This window comes from Lampris incognitus, chromosome 10 (genome assembly GCF_029633865.1).
Source record: "Lampris incognitus isolate fLamInc1 chromosome 10, fLamInc1.hap2, whole genome shotgun sequence".
Lineage (NCBI taxonomy): Eukaryota > Metazoa > Chordata > Actinopteri > Lampriformes > Lampridae > Lampris > Lampris incognitus.
In genome coordinates, this window is record NC_079220.1 from 50,531,757 (window position 1) to 50,553,233 (window position 21,477).

The 21,477-nt window shown below is 45.2% G+C and overlaps 1 protein-coding gene across 1 annotated transcript; it reads left to right on the forward strand.

Moving 5' to 3' along the window:
* Positions 1-433: 433 nt before the first annotated feature.
* Positions 434-21,433, forward strand: LOC130119969 (guanine nucleotide-binding protein G(o) subunit alpha-like). The gene is made up of 10 exons (XM_056288581.1): positions 434-472; positions 3,010-3,145; positions 3,249-3,340; positions 3,470-3,562; positions 7,648-7,808; positions 10,541-10,669; positions 15,284-15,413; positions 15,632-15,703; positions 19,615-19,702; positions 21,240-21,433. Exons 1-10 carry the CDS (start codon positions 434-436, stop codon positions 21,431-21,433), a joined length of 1,134 nt encoding a protein of 377 aa, XP_056144556.1.
* Positions 21,434-21,477: the final 44 nt, after the last annotated feature.

Sequence of the window (21,477 nt, forward strand, 5' to 3'; positions counted from 1 at the left end):
ATCTTCAGCCCTCGCTGCGTGAGTTTTTTTCGTACCCGTTTTCGGGCGCGTTGTTATTTTTCCCACCTGGATTCCGGGAAGACCCGCCCCTACTCTATCTCTGATTGGCTAACCCCACCCTAACCTTAACCCTAACCTTAACCCTAACCTTAACCAACGGAGGCAACGAGTACTAGCCAATCAGAGGCAGAGTTCCCGGAAGTCGGTTACGGAAAAAAAAAATCACGCAGACTTTCACTCAGCCGAGGGACGTGACGTCACCGGACGCTGATCTTTTTCGCGCTCAATTTACACCTGTGTCTTCCGATAAGACCGTTACTTCCGTCGACGCGATTTCCCTTTTCCCCTGCCTTCTTCGTTTCAACCAAATCCTTCGATTTTGGGACCCGTGGGCTTTTTATTATTGTGTTCTTATCGCAGAGTAAACGGATCCATGTTCTGCTGTCTCAGATTTCTCCCTGTTCATCTGCAGGTAGCTATGGTTTCCGTTCATCGTGCGCTACTTTCAAGAGGTATTTTCAGAGACGCCTGCCTTTAGGTTCCCAATCGCAGTTCTGATTGAAACGTCATCCGAGTCGTTCTCTTGGCCTCGTTTTGGGCCGGCTTAACTAATTATGGACTTAACACATCGCACGATGGGCCCAATTAACTTTAGATGTCCTACCGGGGTCGTTAAGGAAGACAAAAATGAAATTTATTCGGTTTTGTGTGCTTCGAGCACGTAGGTTGTATTCAGGGGTTAAAGTGGGATTTGGTAAGTGGGGGGTCTCTGTATTAGAGAGGTGGGCAAAAGTGCGGGAGTGATAGTCGGCCTCAATACTGCGTCTCAAATCAGGAAATTAACCCTACGAGCACATGCACACACACACACACACCCACACACACACTACATGCTCAATAAATCACTGGCTACATGTTCAATTTAAAAATTGAAATGCATTTTAATCAGTCTTTTGTATTAGTTGAAAGTGCCACTGAACAGACTTCATGAATTTACTAGTAGTCGTCACAGCATTTAATGTTCCAATTCCAATCATAATATGAAACAAACCAGTTTTTCAGCAATAAAAATTGAATGCTGAAACAAAACAGCCCCTTCCTACCTGTCTCCACCCTTCCATCCCAGCCCCTACCTGTCTCCACCCTTCCATCCATCCCAGCCCCTACCTACTGTCTCCTCCCTTCCATCCATCCCAGCCCCTACCTACTGTCTCCACCCTTCCATCCATCCTAGCCCCTACATACTGTCTCCTCCCTTCCATCCATCCCAGCCCCTACCTACTGTCTCCACCCGTCCATCCATCCCAGCCCCTACCTACTGTCTCCACCCTTCCATCCATCCCAGCCCCTACCTACCGTCTCCTCCCTTCCATCCATCCCAGCCCCTACCTACTGTCTCCTCCCTTCCATCCATCCCAACCCACTACCTACTGTCTCCTCCCTTCCATCCATCCCAGCCCCTACCTACTGTCTCCACCCTTCCATCCATCCCAGCCCCTACCTACTGTCTCCTCCCTTTCATCCATCCCAGCCCCTACCTACTGTCTCCTCCCTTCCATCCATCCCAGCCCCTACCTACTGTCTCCACCCTTCCATCCATCCCAGCCCCTACCTACCGTCTCCACCCTTCCATCAGTCCCAGCCCCTACCTACCGTCTCCTCTCTTCCATCCATCCCAGCCCACTACCTACTGTCTCCACCCTTCCATCCATCCCAGCCCCTACCTACCGTCTCCACCCTTCCATCCATCCCAGCCCCTACCTACCGTCTCCACCCTTCCATCCATCCCAGCCCCTACCTACTGTCTCCACCCTTCCATCCATCCCAGCCCCCTACCTACTGTCTCCACCCTTCCATCCATCCCAGCCCCTACCTACTGTCTCCTCCCTTCCATCCATCCCAGCCCCTGCCTACTGTCTCCTCCCTTCCATCCATCCCAGCCCCTGCCTACTGTCTCCACCCTTCCATCCATCCCAGCCCCTACCTACCGTCTCCACCCTTCCATCCATCCCAGCCCCTACCTACTGTCTCCTCCCATCCGTCCCAGCCCCTACCTACTGTCTCCACCCTTCCATCCGTCCCAGCCCCTACCTACCGTCTCCACCCTTCCATCCATCCCAGCCCCTACCTACCGTCTCCACCCTTCCATCCATCCCAGCCCCTACCTACCGTCTCCACCCTTCCATCCATCCCTGCCCCTACCTTCCGTCTCCACCCTTCCATCCATCCCAGCCCCTACCTACCGTCTCCACCCTTCCATCCATCCCAGCCCCTACCTACCGTCTCCACCCTTCCATCCATCCCAGCCCCTACCTACCGTCTCCACCCTTCCATCCATCCCAGCCCCTACCTACTGTCTCCACCCTTCAATCCATCCCAGCCCCTACCTACTGTCTCCACCCTTCCATCCATCCCAGCCCACTACCTACTGTCTCCTCCCTTCCATCCATCCCAGCCCCTACCTACTGTCTCCACCCTTCCATCCATCCCAGCCCCTACCTACTGTCTCCACCCTTCCATCCATCCCAGCCCCTACCTACTGTCTCCACCCTTCCATCCATCCCAGCCCCTACCTACTGTCTCCACCCTTCCATCCATCCCAGCCCCTACCTACTGTCTCCACCCTTCCATCCATCCCAGCCCACTACCTACTCTTTTGATGTCAAGTCTGGTGAAGCCAGACAGCAGGCAGGTGCGGGTCACGTGAGGACGCGATATCATTCAAACTTTTAGAAAAAGTAAATAGTATAAAAATAGAAGAACGACTTTATTTGTGATTTATTTTGTAATGCTTGTGAATTGGCTGCATCATGTTTTTTGTTTTAAATTTTACTGTGACAAAAAGGTTGAAATTACTCCTGTCTACAGAGTGCCGGATCTCAGCTCCGGTTGACTTGGGGGAGGAGGGGAAGTGCTGGTGTCGGGATCCGGGTAGCTCCGGCCCACTTTAATCACTGGTTGTATTTGAAAAACGTGACTATCAGCTAAACCGTTTCTCATTGGCTGTAGGTCTGCATGGGAACCTGCCTGCATCGTGATGTTGCGGAGGAGGACAAAAGCGCTAAGAAACAGAGCTCCAGAATAGAGCAAGATATACGCGAACACGCAAAGCGTGAGATGAATGTAGTTAAAATCCTCATGCTTGGTAAGTTTTGTGTGCTATTTATTGATGTCTTGCGCGATTAAAACGCCCCGTTAAATTGCTGTCCGCCATATTTCCATTGAAATGAAATGTTCTGGCTTGTCAGGCGCTGCAGAGAGCGGAAAGAGTACCCTGATCAAACAGATCAAGATAATCTACAGCCATGGCTTCTCCAAGCAGGAACTCCTTCGTTTCAAGGTAGTGTAGCTACTTCAATACTGTGTTGACTGTGTCAGCGGATTCTTACTTCTTCTTTTTAGCTAAATCAGCCTCCAGCCGTGCCACACGACATACCTCTCAAAAGTAGTCGATGTTGTCCATCCACAGCCTGCAGTGCTAGACAATCTCCTGACCTCTATGAAGTTTGTGCTGCACGGGATGGGGATGCTGAGGATAAACCTAGCAAACAAAAAGAACAAGGTGAGGAGACCGTGGGTTTCAGCTGAGAAATGGTTTCAGAATAAGCCAGAGTCTTTTCATCCGTGTTTCATTAACCCCTCTGATCACTTATCTTTTCTATTGTCTTTATGCATGCGCAATAATCCAGGTAAGGAAATCAAAGAAAGGTGAATCAGTTCATCTGGATACAACGTTTAGTGACAGAAACGTTTCATCACTCATCTAAGTGACCTCTTCAGTCTAAACTGACTGCAGGTATCCCCACCCTTATAAACGATACAGTTGCATAACGACTGAAACCAACTATCAGTTTCTTATGCAAATGGTCGTGACTAGACTAGAGTTTCAATGGCCATGTGTACTATTCACAGAATTTGGAAATGTTTGCAATCACAGCATTGTAAGATGGCGACAGAAGGCGGCGCCTTTGACAACCTCAGTAGAGATGAGAGGAAAGTGCTCCCGACTCAGTAAGGCCAATAATATCATCCTTCCGGTAGACAAAGGCTGATACACTGTTGTCTTAAACCAGACAGACTATCATGAGAAAGATGACGTTACTGAGCGACAGAAATACTTAGGAGCCCCTAAAACGAGATTCAGGCAGTGGTCACAAGAAAAAAGTGATAATATTGTCTGAAGCTGTTGGAACAGGACAATGCTATCGACAGAATTTTTGTACCACAGATTATATCCAGGGGAAGCTACACCTAGTTTGTATGGTTTACTGAAGATACATAAACAGGATGTGCTATTACAGCCTATTGTTTGTATGATTAACTTAGTGACCCATAACATCTCTAAGTTTCTTGCATCTATTCTTAACGCATTGGTTGACAGTAATGCACATCACATTCAGAACACTACCACATTAAATCTGTGGACAACCACATCAAGTTCATTGGGAAGGATGTGAAAAATGACAGGTTAGCCTTCTTAGACTGTGAAATTGCAATTGGTGATGGGGGACATTTGATTGTTGATGTTTACTGCAAACCAACATATACTGATCAGTACTTAAGGTTTGACTCTCATCATCCACTGAAGCACAAACTAGGAGTCATCAGAATACTGTACCACCGAGCTGACAACATCCCCACCGACACAGTGGCCAGGGAAAGAGAAATCCTACATTAAGCAGGCCTTGGTCAAGTGTGGTTATCCTAACTGGGCATCAAAGCCAGGAAGATGCCCAAACAGTGTGCCAGCCAATCGAAGAGAGGAAAAGGACAACAGTTGCCTAAGCATAAACCAGTGGTGATTCCGTATGTGGCGGGAGTGTTGGAACAGTTGAGACGTGTATTTTCCAAACACCGCATCTCAGTTGCTTTCAAACCCCAAAAGATGCTGCGCCCGAAAATGGTCCACCCCAAGGATCAGGTCCCCCGGCATAAACAGAGCAATATAGTGAACTCTGTTAAGTGCCGGGAGAATTGCCGAGACTTGTATATTGGGGAAATCAAACACACTGGCCAAGAGGATGGCACAACACAGGAGAGCTAACGCATCAGGCCAGGACTCCGCAGTCTACTCCATCTACAGGCCAGTACCCACTCTTTCAAGGATGAGGATGTGCATATCCTTGATAGGGAGGAATACTGGTTTGAACGGGGAGTCAAAGAGGCCATCTATGTGACGAGGAAAGCCCATCCTGGAACCGAAGGGGGGGGGGGCTAAGAGTACACCTGTTGCTATCTTACAATGCTGTGATTACAAACATTCCCAAATTCTGTGTGAATAGTATACTTGGCTATTGAAACTCTAGTTAATGGTCACATCTAATTGCATATGAAACTGATCGTTGGTTTTGGTCGTTATGCAACCGTATTGTTTATAAGGGTGAACAAGTTTATAAGAGTTAGAGGGAAGGTTTACAAGATGGTAATGAGACCAGCTATGTTGTATGGTTTGGAGACAGTGACACTGATGAAAAGACAGGAGGCAGAGCTGGAGGTGGCAGAGTTGAAGATGCTAAGATTTTCATTGGGATTGACGAAGAAGGACAGGATTAGGAACGATTATATTAGAGGGACAGCTCAGGTTGGGCGGTTTGGAGACAAAGCAAGAGAGGCAAGATTGAGATGGTTTGGACATGTGTGGAGGAGAGATGCTGGGTATATTGGGAGAAGGATGCTGAATATGGAGCTGCCAGGGAAGAGGAAAAGAGGAAGCTCAAAGAGGAGGTTTATGGATGTGGTGAGGGAGGACATGCAGATAGCTTGTGTGACAGAGGAAGATGCAGAAGACAGGAAGAAATGGAAACAGATGATCCTCTGTGGCGACCCCTAATGGGAGCAGCTGAAAGTGGTAGTAGTAGATTGTTTTTTTTTATATATATATATATATACTATATAAATTTATTTCGGATTTTTCCCCTTTTTCTCCCAATTTAGTGGCCAATCGATCCCTGTTTTAGTTCAAACACCCACCCTCGTACTACATGCATGCATTCGGCAACTGCATCTCTCCGGCTGGCAGTCTCAAAGGAGACGCCTCCCCACTTTTGTGACAAGGCGAATCCAGGCCGAACCATTGCTTTTTCCGACACACACGGAGACGCATTCATGTGACGACCACAAGCCGACTCTGCTCCCCTCCCGAAGACAGCGTTGCCAATTATTACTGCTTCATCGAGTCCGGCCATAGTCGGATCTGACGAGACTGAGGCTCGAACCCCGGTCCCCAGTGGGCAACTGCATCTACACAAAGCCGATGCTTAGACCGCTACACCACCGTGGACCCTAGTAGTAGATTGTTTATAAGGGTGGGGATACCTGCAGTCAGTTTAGACTGAAGAGGTCTCTTAGCTGAGTGATGAAACATTTCTGTCAATAAACGTTGTGTCCAGATGAACTGATTTATTAGACTATCCTTACTCCTTTAACACTAGAACGACCGGGATTTCACTCCTACCTAAAACAACAGTGGGCCGTCAAAATGACTGCCGGTTTTTAAACTATATTCTGTCAAGATAAATACCCAATTGAGATATTAATGCATTGCATATGTTGGTATGTCTGTTAGGAAATGACTGACATCAAAATTAAAAATTTAACAACTATAATACTATTTTTAAACAATTTAAACTTAAGAGAGACATGGTCGAACTTGAATAGCAAAATTGAAAAAGTCAAAATATTACCTGAAAAACAAAACGGAAAACATATTGCTGATCTAGCAAACGTAACAAGGCCTAAAAACCGTGGAATGTAAAAAAAAGAACTGAAAATAATGATTGAAACGGTCCCAAACAACGACAGGAACTTAAAAACTACTAGAACGTTTGTCAAGATCACGGTTGTCAAGATAAATACCCAATTGAGATATTAATGCATTACATATGTTAGTATGTCTGTTAAAAAACGACTGACACAAAAATTGACATTTTAACAACTTTTAATTCTATTTTTCAAACGATTAAAATCGCCGCTGTCCAATGCCTGTCATGGTGCATCGGAAACGGCGTCTGTAACCAAACATGTTGGCAATAATCAAAAATCAAGGTAAGACTATTACTCTGCACTGGAGGACGCTAGTGTGTTTCTAGGACAGAGCAATGAACGTCACGAAGGAAATGACGCGACCAACACATGTCCTAAATAGTGACATGACGTGCACAATCACGCGCAAATTACGAGCGGTCTTTTTGACGGCTCGTGGTTGTTTTAGGTAGCTGTTATCATAACTTTTTTTTTTTTTTGCAATTGATTTAAAACTCGCTTTAATACGAATACATGCGATTTTAGGAGCATTCACAGAATGGCATGTCTTTATCTTTTTGCACCGTTATTGAACTTTGAAAATCCAAAACTGTCAAAATGACCGCCTTGGCCGTTCTAGTGTTAAACCGCACCCCTTCTTTAGCAGACAAAGATGTCCATCTTTACATTGTATGGTACTACACAGCATCACGCAGCAGTTATTCTGCAGTCGAGAGGATCTGATATCAAAAGTTGTTTTTATGCCAGTTCAGAATAACAATTTATTGAGAACTTAGTTGGCATGCATTAGTCACTGATTTAATTGATATTTGTAAATCATTGGTGATTGGAGCATATCTTTTCTGAGATTTTTTTCTGTAATGCATTATCTCTTTTCTCTGACAGGTGCACGCCCGTTCCATCCTCGCCTGTAGCCAGTGTTTAGGGGAGGACCAGGAGCTGCTTCCCTTTGTGGCCTATGCTTTTTGTGCCCTATTGGCGGACCAAGGGGTGCGGGCTGCAACGGCCAGGGGTTACGAATTTGAGCTAAATGACTCAGCAGTCTAGTGAGTAAGAGTTTAAGAAGTGGTCCAAGTGCCCATTTGACAACCAGTTTATGAGTAATGACTGGAAATTTCTGGGAAATTCTCCAAGGAAATAAAAAAAAAACCTTCCTTAAGTACAGTTTTGACAGTGAGAGAAAAGCCAAGAACATGTCTTCCTAAAAGTAATTCTTGTGACATATCTGAAAATAAAGGTTTAACTGAGACTATACTGACATTAGACAGGTGACCCTATTCTGTGGCCACATTCAGACTTTAGTATCCACCACATCTATCCAGCCTTGTATTGATATCTACTACATCGCACTGCAACCCTGCGGCTAAAAGTTACGAACCCATATCAGTATGCCTTATTCCTTGTACCTTTCTGTATCTTGTATCTTTCTGAAACCGCATTCTTTCCCGGAGTGATGGTTGTGCGGTGTGTGCTGGCCTGTTGACTGGCGAGATCGCTTTTGTCTATTCAGGTGCAGTACCAGATACCCGAGAGCAGTGGGATTGGAGGATAGATGGAGTGGATAAGAAGGATGCATTTGTTTACCCGCATGTTGAGCAAAGAGAGGGACTGGGTCTGTATGAAGGTGTGGGATGGAGTTTGGGAATTTCTCAAATCAGAGGTTTTGTTAAAACCCCAGCAGCCATTGTGTCCCCAATTTCACTGCAATTTACTTGCCACAGATGCATTGAGGTGTCGGACACTTCTAAAGAGACGATTCTCCTTGTCAGATAAACTGATAGTTTATGAAATGGTGCTTATTTCAACCTTTTGATACACCTCTTTAATACCACATGCTAAAGTGTAATCCACATTCTTAGGGAGCCTGTTGTCTAATGCTGTTTTGTTATGTGTGCGCATCCCAAAATGCCCCCCCCCCCCATGGACCGTAATTGTTTTGCTAAGTATCTGATGTTGGGAATGTGCAATGAATCTCATGTGGTCTGAACGGCTTTTCCAAATGGCTGTAATGGCCATCCTTGAGACTCAATGCAATTATGCCCTTTTAACAATGTACAAAACATCCCCTGATCTCTTTGCACACAAACGCTCTGCGCTAGTATCATGAAATTCTAATTCACCTCTTTATGGTTCATTTCAGGGATGTGGAGAATACCGATGATCACTTCAGCTGTTGTCATCAGCTGAAGTGTAGATTATTACTGTATGAACTAAATGCCATACTTAGCATATTTCTCTGTTGTTGTGCACCCCCTTTGGACTGTTTTTACATATATTTGCAGGTATCCTTTTGTCTTTTAAAGGTAGTTATAAGAAATGAATGGATCAAAATTAAGTTGTTAACAGCAGCAATGGGCAATTCTACCATCTTAAGTCGCGGCACTGGACCCTACTAAGCTGAGAAAACCGATAATATAACAGCTTCATTATCGAAACCCAATAAAAGTCTGTGGCTGAAGGATGACTGACACTTGACTGGCTGTTTTTTTTTTTTGTGTTCTCACCCCTCTACTCCCTGCAGTCACATTGAACTTTTTTCCTGAAATATTGGATCAGACTTTGTCGTGACACACCGTCAACCTCTCCCGGGACTAAGGACAGAAGCCACCTCAGTGTGTTGTGACTTTTGATTAACATCAATTACTGTCATGTCACAAGGGTTTGCAATCTTAGAAAATGCAGTATTGGAGCAACCAACTGGCTTCAACTGGCACTAGTGGTAACAACTATGTTTCACTGCCCTTAGCGGTATGGAAATGGAGATGTTGCCAATGCATCCACCGCTCTGTTTCTGGATGTTGATTTTGTAAAACGGCAGCTCGGTGTAGAATAGCAGGGGGTTGTGAGGGTTCATTCCTTAACAGCTTTTAGCCCCAGTGAATGTAGCAGTGTGGCAGAACCTACCTGATGTATTTGCTCTTATTCGTCGTAATCATCCTATTGAGGGGCGTCTGGGTGGTGTGGCGGTCTATTCCGTTGCCTACCAACAGAGGGATTGGTGGTTCTTATCCCCGTGTTACCTCCGGCTTGGTCGGGCGTCCCTACAGACACAATTGGCCTTGTCTGCGGTTGGGAAGCCGGATGTGGGTATGCTTCCTGGTCGCTGTACTAGTGCCTCCTCCTGGTCGGTCGGGGCACCTGTTCAAGGGGGAGGGGGAACTGGGGGGAATAGCGTGATCCTCCCATGCGCTACATCCCCCTGGTGAAACTCCTCACTGTCAGGTGAAAAGAAGCAGCTGGCAACTCCACATGTATCGGAGGAGGCATGTGGTAGTCTGCAGCCCTCCCCAGATCGGCAGAGGGGGTGGAGCAGAGATCGGGATGGCTCGGGAGAGTGGGGTAATTGGCCGGATACAATTGGGGAGAAAAAAGGGGGGAGGGATCCTCCTAGTTAAGTGAATAATTACCGCAACTCTTGACACCTTGATGTGTTGCTGGCACATTCTTCTCAGCAACTGAAATGTTGCAGGAACCTGCAAACCGGCTCCTTGACTGTGTGGCCATGCTGGTCTGCATTGTGATGGGAAGAGAATGAACCAGATGAGTGTTATCCCCCTCCTTGACGGGTGAGACGGAGGCCATTGGCGGCAAAGTCGGCTGATTTTCAACGATGCCCATCAGCACGTACAGTGGCCTCCTGGCTGTAGCTCGCATTGCATTTTAATGTGCGAAATGTGTTGTATAAAGTTTTGATTGATATGTACTTTGCCAGGTGCTCGGTATTGTTTTGGCTAAGAGCGTTTTCCTTTTCCCTTCTCTTATCTGGCCTCCTTTGCAGTTTCTTTGAGAACATGAATCGGCTCATCGCTCCCAACTATGTTCCCACAGAGATGGATGTATTGAGAGTGAGAGTGAGGACCTGTGGAATCATCGAAACTCAGTTTCAAGTCAATGAAAGGGTGTTCCGGTAAGCCACAAAGCTTGTGGTGTTTATAAATGCAAATGTGGCTTAAACATGATACGTAGCTGGTGGAATAATTGGTTTTAACTGCTTGGTCATACCTATGGCACCACAAATGTTTTCTGTTGAATCCGTGAAATTGATTGGTGCAAGTTTTTAATGAGTCATGCAGAATGACTCGCCCAATGGGTTATTTACAGGAGACAAATGTCCCTGGAAACTCTATAATGGAGTCATCTATAATTTATAGCGCTGAAAGCACAAGCGAAGATTAAAACAATATTTAACTTTTTTTTTTTTTTTTTTTTTTTGCAGTTATATCTCAATGAATACATGAACTACTAGTCATCTGCACCAGCTACACAGGACAATCATAGCCACAATGGTATTGCCCCCCCAGTTCTACCTTCAGTTGAACTCCTTTCCTTTACCCTCACTTGAAATGAACATGTGAAGAGAGAACATTGTATTGAAAAGGGATGACTGGAGTTCCTTACTTGTATAGGTGCGCACATTGTTCAGTTATTGCTGCTTTTACAAGGGTGGCAGGTCCATCCATTATCCAAACCGCTTATCCTGCTCAGGGTTGCGGGGATGCTGGAGCCTATCCCAGCAGTCATTGGGCGGCAGGCGGGGGAGACACCCTGGACAGGCTGCCGGGCCATCACAGGGCCGACACACATTCGCACAATGTATGAATAAAAAAAATCCAAAATCAATATCATACACAGTGATTTACAGGAAGGTGTAGATCCTGGTTGTATAAGGTGCTGGACTCACTCTCAGGACTTGATATTTGTGGTATACACACATCTAATGCACCAAAGTCTGGTCTCTTCAGAAGAAACTCTCATAGCTCCTCCTCAACTTCAGTGTTTGATTCAAGTTGAAGTCACATTTCTTGGCAGCCTGAAGTAAAAAAACATACTGTTAAACTGAGGAAGGGTTTCTGTTTAGCATTGTAATTGTAACAATAATGCAAACTGACAGCATTGCATTAATAAGTTCCAACTTATTTTTTCACACCTCGTATAAACAGGAAAAACTCATCTACTGCTACTAGTTTCGGCTGCTCCCGTTAGGGGTCGCCACAGCGGATCATCCGTTTCCATTTCTTCCCGTCTTCTGCATCTTCCTCTGTCACGTCTTCCTCTGTCACAGCAGCCACCTGCATGTCTTCCCTCACCACATCCATAAACCTCCTCTTTGGCCTTCCTCTTTTCCTCTTCCCTGGCAGCTCCATATTCAGTATCCTTCTCCCAATATAACCAGCATCTCTCCTCCACACATATCCAAGCCATCTCAATCTTGCCTCTCTTGCTTTGTCTCCAAACCGTCCAACCTGAGCGGCCCCTCTAATATACTCGTTCCTAATCCTGTCCTTCATCACTCCCAGTGAAAATCTTAGCATCTTCAACTCTGCCACCTCCAGCTCCGCCTCCTGTCTTTTCGTCAGTGCCACTGTCTCCAAACCATATAACATAGCTGGTCTCACAACCATCTTGTAAACCTTCCCTTTAACTCTTGCTGGTACCCTTCTGTCGCAAATCACTCCTGACACTCTTCTCCACCCACTCCACCCTGCCTGCACTCTCTTCTTCACCTCTCTTCTGCACTCCCCATTACTTTGGACAGTTGACCCCAAGTATTTAAACTCAAATGCCTTTGTCTCCTCCACTCCTTGCATCCTGACCATTCCACTGTCCTCCCTCTCATTCACAAATAGGTATTCCGTCTTGCTCCTACTGACTGTCATTCCTCTTCTCTCCAGTGCATACCTCCACCTCTCCAGGCTCTCCTCAACCTGCACCCAACTCTCGCTACAGATCACAATGTCATCCGCGAACATCATTGTCCATGGAGACTCCTGCCTGATCTCATCCGTCAACCTGTCCATCACCATTGCAAACAAGAAAGGGCTCAGAGCCGATCCTTGATGTAATCCCACCTCCACCTTGAACCCATCTGTCATTCCAACCGCACATCTCACCACTGTCACACTTCCCTCATACGTATCCTGCACCACTCCTACATACTTCTCTGCAACTCCTGACTTCCTCATACAATACCACACCTCCTCTCTCGGCACCCTGTCGTATGCTTTCTCTAAATCTACAAAGACACAATGCAAAACAGGAAAAACTCATACACAGCTTTAATATTTTTTTGCAACAGTGTTGAGCCCTTTTGGAGGAAAGAGTAAGAGGGGCAAGTATTGCTCCAAATGTTTTGACTGCCGTAACAGGATTGTGTAAAGTATAGGGTCACTTTTAATATCAGTGAAAAGAGATCTTTGAAGATGATGACCCATGAACCAGGTCCATGAACATGAAGTCCATTCATCCATCCATTATCTGAACCACTTATCCGGCTCTCAGGGACGCAGGAGTGCTGGAGCCTATTCCAGCAGTCATTGGGCGGCAGGCGGGGAGACACCCTCGACAGGCCTCCAGGCCATCACACTCACACACACACACACACATTTATAACTAGGGGCATTTAGTATGGCTGATTCACCTGACCTACATGTCCTTGGGCTTTGGGAGGAAACCGGAGCCCCCAGAGGAAACCCACGCAGACATGGGGAGAACATGCAAACTCCACACAGAGAATGACTTGGGATGACCTGCCAAGCTTGGACTACCCCCAGCCTCGAACCCAGGACCTCCTTGCTGTGAGGCGACAGTGCTAACCACTGCGCCACCATGCTGCCCTATATAGTCTGCCTTTTTATGCAGTTAGACCTTGATCTTGAATTGTGGTGGTGACAAACTTACACTGTATTAAGTTTTCCAGGTTGGTGGTTGTCGGTGATTAACTGATAATGAGGTGTAATGCAGTGATGCACTCTTAATTACGAGAACGCCGTTCTGGTTTCTCATAATAGTTTGAATGTTCAGCCTTGCAGATGAACGAGACGGGGAGAATTGTGTTTGGTGTCGTCATATTTACGGTGGAAACAGTCGATGCAGTTTAAGACTTTTCACTGTCTGACGCCTTTCCTAAAAGTTTTGGACTTTGCTGAGGAGGATTTATGGCTGTTCGCTCTGATCCTGCTCCTCCATAAAAACTGAAAGGGGGAAGAAAAGTTATACCATGGCTTAAATACTGACATCAGATGTGACAGTTAAGGGTTGTTAAAGCTGACTCTTGACTGCCCGGGCATGATTGTTTTATTGCCTCAAGTGAGCGGCGCAATCATGAACCTAGAAATTGTCTGTCTGCTCCTGATGGGAACTTATTACCTGTGTCACGTAGACCCACAGCTTCGCTTGGCGCATTTTTCCCCCCACACAGAATGGTGTGGAATATTTCCCACAAAGGCTCAAGTGTGTCAAACCAATGCACTTTCTTATGAACGCATAGGCCTATGTGCTACATTAAATAGTATGACAAAGACAATTTTACCCCCATTTAATTGAATGGCCTTAACAGTGTCAGTCTAAGTTGAATGTGTGTGAATTTGCGTTAGTGTAGTTATATCAACAAGGCCGAACACTTTTGGTAAATAGGCCTATGTAGAAAACGTCAAGATGGGTATCCGGTTGGCGTGGCGGTCTATTCCATTGCCTACCAACACGGGGATGGGCGGCTCGGATCCCCGTGTTACCTCCGGCCAGCTTGGTTGGGCGTCCCTACAGACACAATTGGCCATGTCTGCGATTGGGAAGCCGGATGTGGGTATGCTTCTTGGTTGCTGTACTAGCACCTCTGGTCGGTCGGGGTGCCTGTTCAGGGGGGAGGGGGAACTGGGTGGAATAGTGTGATCCTCCCACGCGCTACGTCCCCCTGGTGACATTCCTCACTGTCAGGTGAAAAGAAGTGGCTGGCGACTCCACATGTATTTGAGGAGGCATGTGGTGGTCTGCAGCCCTCCCTGGATTGACAGAGGGGGTGGAGCAGTGACCGGGACGGCTCGAAAGAGTGGGTAATTGGCCAGATACAATTGGGGAGAAAGGGGGGGGGTCCAAAAAAAGGAAAACGCCGAGATTACAATCCTGAAGGTCCTCATTTTTGTTTTCATGAGGACATCCATGGTGATATGTGGTAATTTCAGTAGTACTTGACCAATCCAAGTCCTTGGCTATATTACGTCAGCACCTTCCCTACCGCCAAGCAAATCGAAATTGCTTGAATCTGGGTTTTAGCTACTGGTGTTCCAGTATCTTTCGGTGAAGGTTTTTTACAAACTTGCTCCGCCATGTTGCTCCCTCTAACTTTGCATGTGGCTGCTATGGTGAAAATGTCATCACTTTTCCTGGGAAAGTCCTACCTGACAGTGCTATCAAAATGAGCAGTTATAAAAATGTTCATATTTGGTAATTGGTGGATTAGCTGTTGTCTTAAATTACTTTTTTTTTTGCATTTACATTTTCTGGATTGTGACTTTATTTTTCACAGTTTCTTTGTCACATTTTTTGCGTTCACAATTACATCCTGTTTTCCCTAATCCTCTACCAGTGCAGTTCTTCTGGGTGTTTTAGAAATCTCTGTGGGATGACTTAAAACGTGAGTCCTGTAAAGGAGAGGGTTTCCTGAAGACTTGGCGTTTGGAGAGGGAATCCAACCGATCTTTGATATATGTATGAAATGAATAAGCCTCCTCCTGCCTGTCGACAGGATGTATGATGTAGGTGGGCAGCTGAGTGGAAGAAGGAAATGGCTCCACTGCTTCGATTGTGTCCATGCTGTCCTGTTTGTGGTGGCCCTCAGTAGTTACGATATGACCCTGATGCAAGACCTCTCAACAGTATGTTTTTTTTTGTTTGTTTTTTTATGTCGCAAAATGTAAAGGTTTGTTACACTACCTTTTGCAGTTTTCATGAAGCTGCTATGATAATGTGTATGCTGCGGAAATTTCTAGTAGGCACATTCAATGTCTTGTAATATTCAAGTTTTTGTGTAACATTATCTGGGCGTTGTCCTTTTTGATAGCGTTGATCTAATTTCCCACTTTTTCCCCATTAGAGCCGACTGCTGGAAAGCCTTGAACTCTTTACCTCCATCTGCAACAGCACAGTTTTCAAAAATACTTCTCTGGTGAGTATGCTTGGACTCGCGATTTAGAAAGCACTCATCTTCCAGTTTAAGGCGGCCTCTTCTGTCAAAGATAAACGCAAACTGGGTCACCTTTAGCCTATGTAGAATACAACCCCACAGCAAGGCTTGTGTTTTCTCTTTCCTTTGCCAGTAGGTTGTGCATGAGGAGGATGTCTGTATAGAACAGTAAACTGTTGGGGTAAAAGACAAAAGCACAGTTAACCCGTAGGGGTAAATGATGCACAGAACGGCCAAAGGTAATCACCTTTACTAAACAACAAGGAGCAGCAGGGCCATGATGGCCTTTGACATGGATAATTGGTGTTGGAGGTATAATCAAGGAGGAGGACAGGTAATGTGTGTGTTTCACTGACTGGAGATGTTGTTTAAAACCTGTGTAATGAGCTTGTTTGATTTGTTTCCACTAAATTGCGCGATATTTATGGAGGGATGTCTGCGTCACTGGTTGTTTATAGTGGCAGTTTTGTTTATACAATTAACTCGGAGCAGTGAAACAGCACTTTTTTCCCAACCTTTTACATATTTTTACATTTGCTATTTTATCAGACGATGGAAAATGCTTTGTAATTCATTTCCAATATGTTTGTAATTATGTAGCACTGCTGGAAGGAAAAGGGTAAGAATATTTTGAATTTGAGGCTCTTAGTCCACTAACCACAGATGAGGGATGGTCAGCCTTGGAGGTGAAGGTGCTGAGAGGTCTTGTTTGCTGCTCTCAATTCAGTGGAGTCCACCAGAAAAACAGTTTCTCTGGTCTACATTCTCTATTAATGAAGTAACATTGGGCCATGTTTGTCACTAATGAGTTTTGTATAATTATGGAAATTTTTACATAAAAATATTAAAGTAAAACATACTTTAATTGATTTTAGATAATTAAACTGAATATTCAAATTGTCACAGGGATGATGTCTTTTCAATGAAACTTTGAACCGGACATACCTATGTGCTACCCTACAATTTATTAGAGAAAAAAAGGCTTCGACTTCACTAACGAGGAAAAATTAGCATAGTTTTACAGCCAAAGTTAGCAACAACAAAAAAACCACCTCAGTTGCAAAAACAGGAAAAAGATGTGTAACAATTTCAGTTCATGGATTGGAGTTCAGTGTGTGTGTGACTGATTAATGCATTAATATACAGTGGCTTCAGAAAGCATTCAGACCCCTTCACTTTTTTTGCACACTTTGTGTTGTATATTTAATTTTAAATGGATAACATTGCCATTTTTGCCCATCAATCTACACTCAATAATCCATAATGACAAAGTGAAATGTTTGCATATTAAAAGTCCAAAACTGAAATCTCATTTAAGTATTCAGACCCTTAATTCAGTACTTTTGTAGAAGCCCCTTTGGCAGCAATTACAGCTTCGAGTCTTCTTGGGTAAGTCTCTCCAAGCTTTGCATTATCCAATTCTTCCTGACCTTACCATTGGATTGGACCTGACCTGACCTGACCATTGGATTGGACCCGACCTGACCTGACCATTGGATTGGACCCGACCTGACTTGACCTGAGCATTGGATTCTTGGTCACCTCCCTGACCATGGCCCTTGTTTCTCAATTTGGCCGGACGGCCAACTCTAGGAAGAGTCCTGGTCGTTCCAAACTTATTCCTTTTCTTAATTATTGAGACCACTGTGCTTGGGAACACCGAAAGCTTTAGAAATGGTTTTAGACCCTTGCCCTGACCTATGCCTCTACAGACCGTTCCTTTGACTTCATTGCTTGGTTTTTGGCCTGAAATGCAGTGTAAATTGTGGGACCTTATGTACACACACGTGTGCGCCTTTCTGTCCAATCAAATCAATTTGCCATATGTGGACTCCAGTCAAGCTTGAGATGCATCTCAAGGGTAATTACAGCAAACAGGATGCACCAGACCGAAATCTTGAGTGCCATAGCAAAGGCTTGGAATACTTATGTAAATGATGTTTTCATTTTTAATTTGCAAAAAATTCTAAAAACATGTTTTCACTTTGTCATTATGGGTTATTGAGTGTAGATTGATCGGCAAAAATGGCAATTTTATCCATTTAAACTTAAATCAACACAGTGTGCAAAAAGTGAAGGGGTCTGTCTGAATATTTTCTGACGCCTGTGCATGTGTGTATAAATTTTATTTTTTCCAGAAGAGAGGGATACGCGATGGATACATCGATGTTTTTAAATTGTTGGTTTCAGTGTGTAGGTTTGCACTACTCCACCAGTGTTGGATGCATTCATGGTCCCGAAGTCGGTCTTCTTGCTCATAAGAGGACTAAAAACATTCAAATTTGACTTGGGTAGTGTAAGGGCAATTCATATTTGCTTACATTTAATCTTTCACCATGACCACCTTACATTGCTTAGATAGATGCTTAAAGTCCATGTGTAGTAGAACAAAGGTAGTCTTATAAAGTTCTTCTCCAGGTGCACAAATAAGGGCCTATTGTTAACTGTTGGCTATATGGGAGACTCACTGAGTGGAGCAAGTCTGCACACACTAATCTCAGAAGTGGCCTTGGTGGATGAGAGCTGGAAGACATGAGATAAGGAGGGGAAGAACAGACAACTGCCCTATAAGAGAGACTGTACTGTATTGATCGGTGCGCATTCAATCACCTGGGGTTTGGATGCGTCTGTTCATTGAACATATATTAAAATCGTGTGACAATACTGTCGGAGAGTTTTTTATCTCGTTCCTCATGTAATGTCAGAGTGGAATTAAATAATTGCCACGACAGGTAGCAAAATGCTAAGGGTGGTGGAAGGAGAAAAAATATTCAGTTCTTTTTGAGCACAGAAACCTTTTGACAGGCTTTTTTTTTGAGGGGGGGCATATTTAAACCAGGGGGTAGTCCTATACATAACCCATTCCCACTGTAGAAGACTGCAGTTCTATGATCAGTAGGTTATAGCTCATGAATTGATTATGAACTACACTGTACATTGCCATTGAAAAAAGCAGGTGCCAAGTTACATCTGGCTGTTAAGGAGGCTGTGCGTATGCTCCCAGTGATGACCCATAAGCACCAGACTAGAATCAGTTGGGTTAACTTGGTCATACCTGTCCTCCCCTTTTTCCCAATTGTATCCAGCCAATTACCCCACTCTTCTGAGCAGTCCCGCCCCCGCCCAATCCGGGGAGAGCTGCAGACTACCACATGCTTCCTCCGATACGTGTGGAGTCACCAGCCGCTTCTTTTCACCTGACAGTGAGGAGTTTCGCCAGGGGGACGTAGCGCGTGGGTGGATCACGTGATTCCCGCCAGTTCCCCCTCCGCCCCGACCCACCAGAGGAGGCACTAGTGCAGCGACCGGGACACACACCCACAGCCGGCTTCCCACCCACAGACACGGCCAATTGTGTCTGTAGGGACACCCGACCAAGCCAGAGGTAACACGGGGATTCGAACCGGCAATCCCCGTGTTGGTAGGCAATGGAATAGACCACTATGCTACCTGGACGCCCCAGTCTGTTTTACATTACATTGCTGGTGTCATTTTATTTCTGTGTTAACCATGGTAGTGGTACATATGAACTAGATTAATACCACCATGTCGGCAGTAGCTTCACCAAGCGTCAACTTTTGCAGAACGTGTGCTTAAAATCTCATTGAATCTACAGAATATGCAAGAATATCAGGTTTACTTGCAAGAATGCCACAATGGGGCTAATTTAGGAAAATCGCAGGAAGGCCCCTTATTGCACTGTAGGGATTAGAGACAAGATCATGTGAAGTCGGGGGTTTTCTACGTTCATGTGTATAAGTTGTAGAGCTGATGCGTTTTCAATCCACAATGAATTCAGTGACCAGGTATCGCTGAAAGACAATGAGCGTGGGTTTTGAATGGTAGTGTGAGGGTCTGCGTTCACAACTGTTGACGGTGTCTCTCTTCTAAAGATCCTGTTCATGAACAAAACCGACCTTTTCCGGGAGAAGATCTTGTACTCGGGAAGACACCTAAGGCTTTACCTCCCCAGTTATCAAGGTATGCCATCACGTTCATCTTTCATGCTCTAAATGCCTTTCCATTGTCCTCACTGGGTCAAAATAAAGTCAGAACTACTGATTGGGCTACCCAATGATGTTTTTTTTGCCTGTGACGTTTCTGTAAAAAAAAAAAAAAAATCACAAGTTTGTCCAGAACCTGGGCTCCTCCAGATAAAATGTGAAAACCATATGAAATATGCTGTATTGATATGGGACTTGCTCTGAGACGTCTCCCGGGTGGCACGGTGTATTCGGCCCGGCATTATTTAGTGACTCCACAGGGAATCGTGTGTGTCTAAAGTTTCTTGTTACTTTTTGATTGACAGGGTCGACGAATTCCCCCTTAGCGTCGGGGAATCAGGATTCTCCCCTGCCAGAAGCTGTCACAATGTTTTATACATTGTCCTTTCGGCGGTTACACATGAAATATTCACTCGGGAGTACGGCCAAATCACGGCCATACATTTTTCAGCTTCGCTCACAGCAACTGGAAAACCGAGTCAGAAATTCAGGCGTCATGAAGCTTAACGTTTGCTGCAGGGTAGTGGAGAACACCGCCTTTCTCAGGAATTGCCAAGGCCTGTAAACTTTCTGGAAACTTGGCAATTATTTACCCTGCCTAGATAGCACACCAAACTTTATAAGACTGTTTCACTTCGGCCAACATATTCACACAGAATAATACGCTTAACACTACAACGACCAATTTTCAGTTAGGTAACTTTGGGGGGGGGGATACAGACCTGCCGCCCCCCGAATGCTCCTAAAATCGCCTATATTTGCATTGAAATGAGTTTTAGATCAATTGCACAAAAAAAAAAGTTATGATACGATCTACCTAAAACGACCATGAGCGGTCAAAATGACCGCACATCATTTGCGTGTGATTGTGCGCGCCATCTCACTATTTACGACGTGTGCTTGGTCGCGTCATTTCCTTCATGAAGTTCATCACTCTGTCGTAGAAACACATTAGCGTCCTCCAGTGCAGACTAACAGTCTAAACTTGATTTTTGATTATTGCCAACATGTCTGGTTACAGACGCACCATGACTACCACCGAGGCGTTGCAGTATTTACAGGCGTTGCACAGCGGGCGTTTGAAAAATAGTATTAAAAGTTGTTAAAATGGTAATTTTGGTGTCAGTCGTTTCCTAACAGACATACTGACATATGCAATGCATTAATATCTCAGTTGTGTATTTATCTTGACAAAATATAGAGTTTAAAAACTGGCGGTCATTTTGACCGCCCATGGTCGTTTCAGGTAGGAGTGAAATCCCGCTCGTTCTAGTGTTAACCTAATGTTGCTTACAATCTCACATGTGGATCTGAGGAGACTGTGAAAGGTTGAAACTTCCACTCGTTTGGTTTGTTGTAGATGTATTTTTAGGTGTGTGCCCCCCCCCCCCCCCAGCATTAGGGTTGGTTGAGGGGACAGGCACACTGGCAGACATTTGAGGCTTTGCATGTCTCTGATTTGTCTGACACATCTGTTGGTGCAGTTTCACAGTGTGCCTCCGTCTCCCTCACAGGACCAGATACTGATGTGAAGGCTGCAGCGCAACACATCACTGCCATGTTTGTCGCACGGAACTGCAGCAGACCCGACCAGCCGGTGTACCACCACTTCACCACGGCCACGGACACCTCCATTGTACAGAGGGTTTTCCAGGCGGTTACGGAGGAAGTCGTTCAACAGCACCTGAAAGCCGTCCCGCTGCTGTAACGTTGCCCCGGACACACACGAGGCTTTTTATAATCCGTTTTATA

Excerpts from the sequence above, each read along its gene's own strand:
- LOC130119969 (XM_056288581.1), top strand. The coding sequence starts at position 434 with ATGTTCTGCTGTCTCAGATTTCTCCCTGTTCATCTGCAG. Across the intron at positions 3,341-3,469 it reads AGGAACTCCTTCGTTTCAAG|CCTGCAGTGCTAGACAATCT; the intron begins GTAGTGTAGCTA and ends GTCCATCCACAG. Across the intron at positions 10,670-15,283 it reads GTCAATGAAAGGGTGTTCCG|GATGTATGATGTAGGTGGGC; the intron begins GTAAGCCACAAA and ends GCCTGTCGACAG.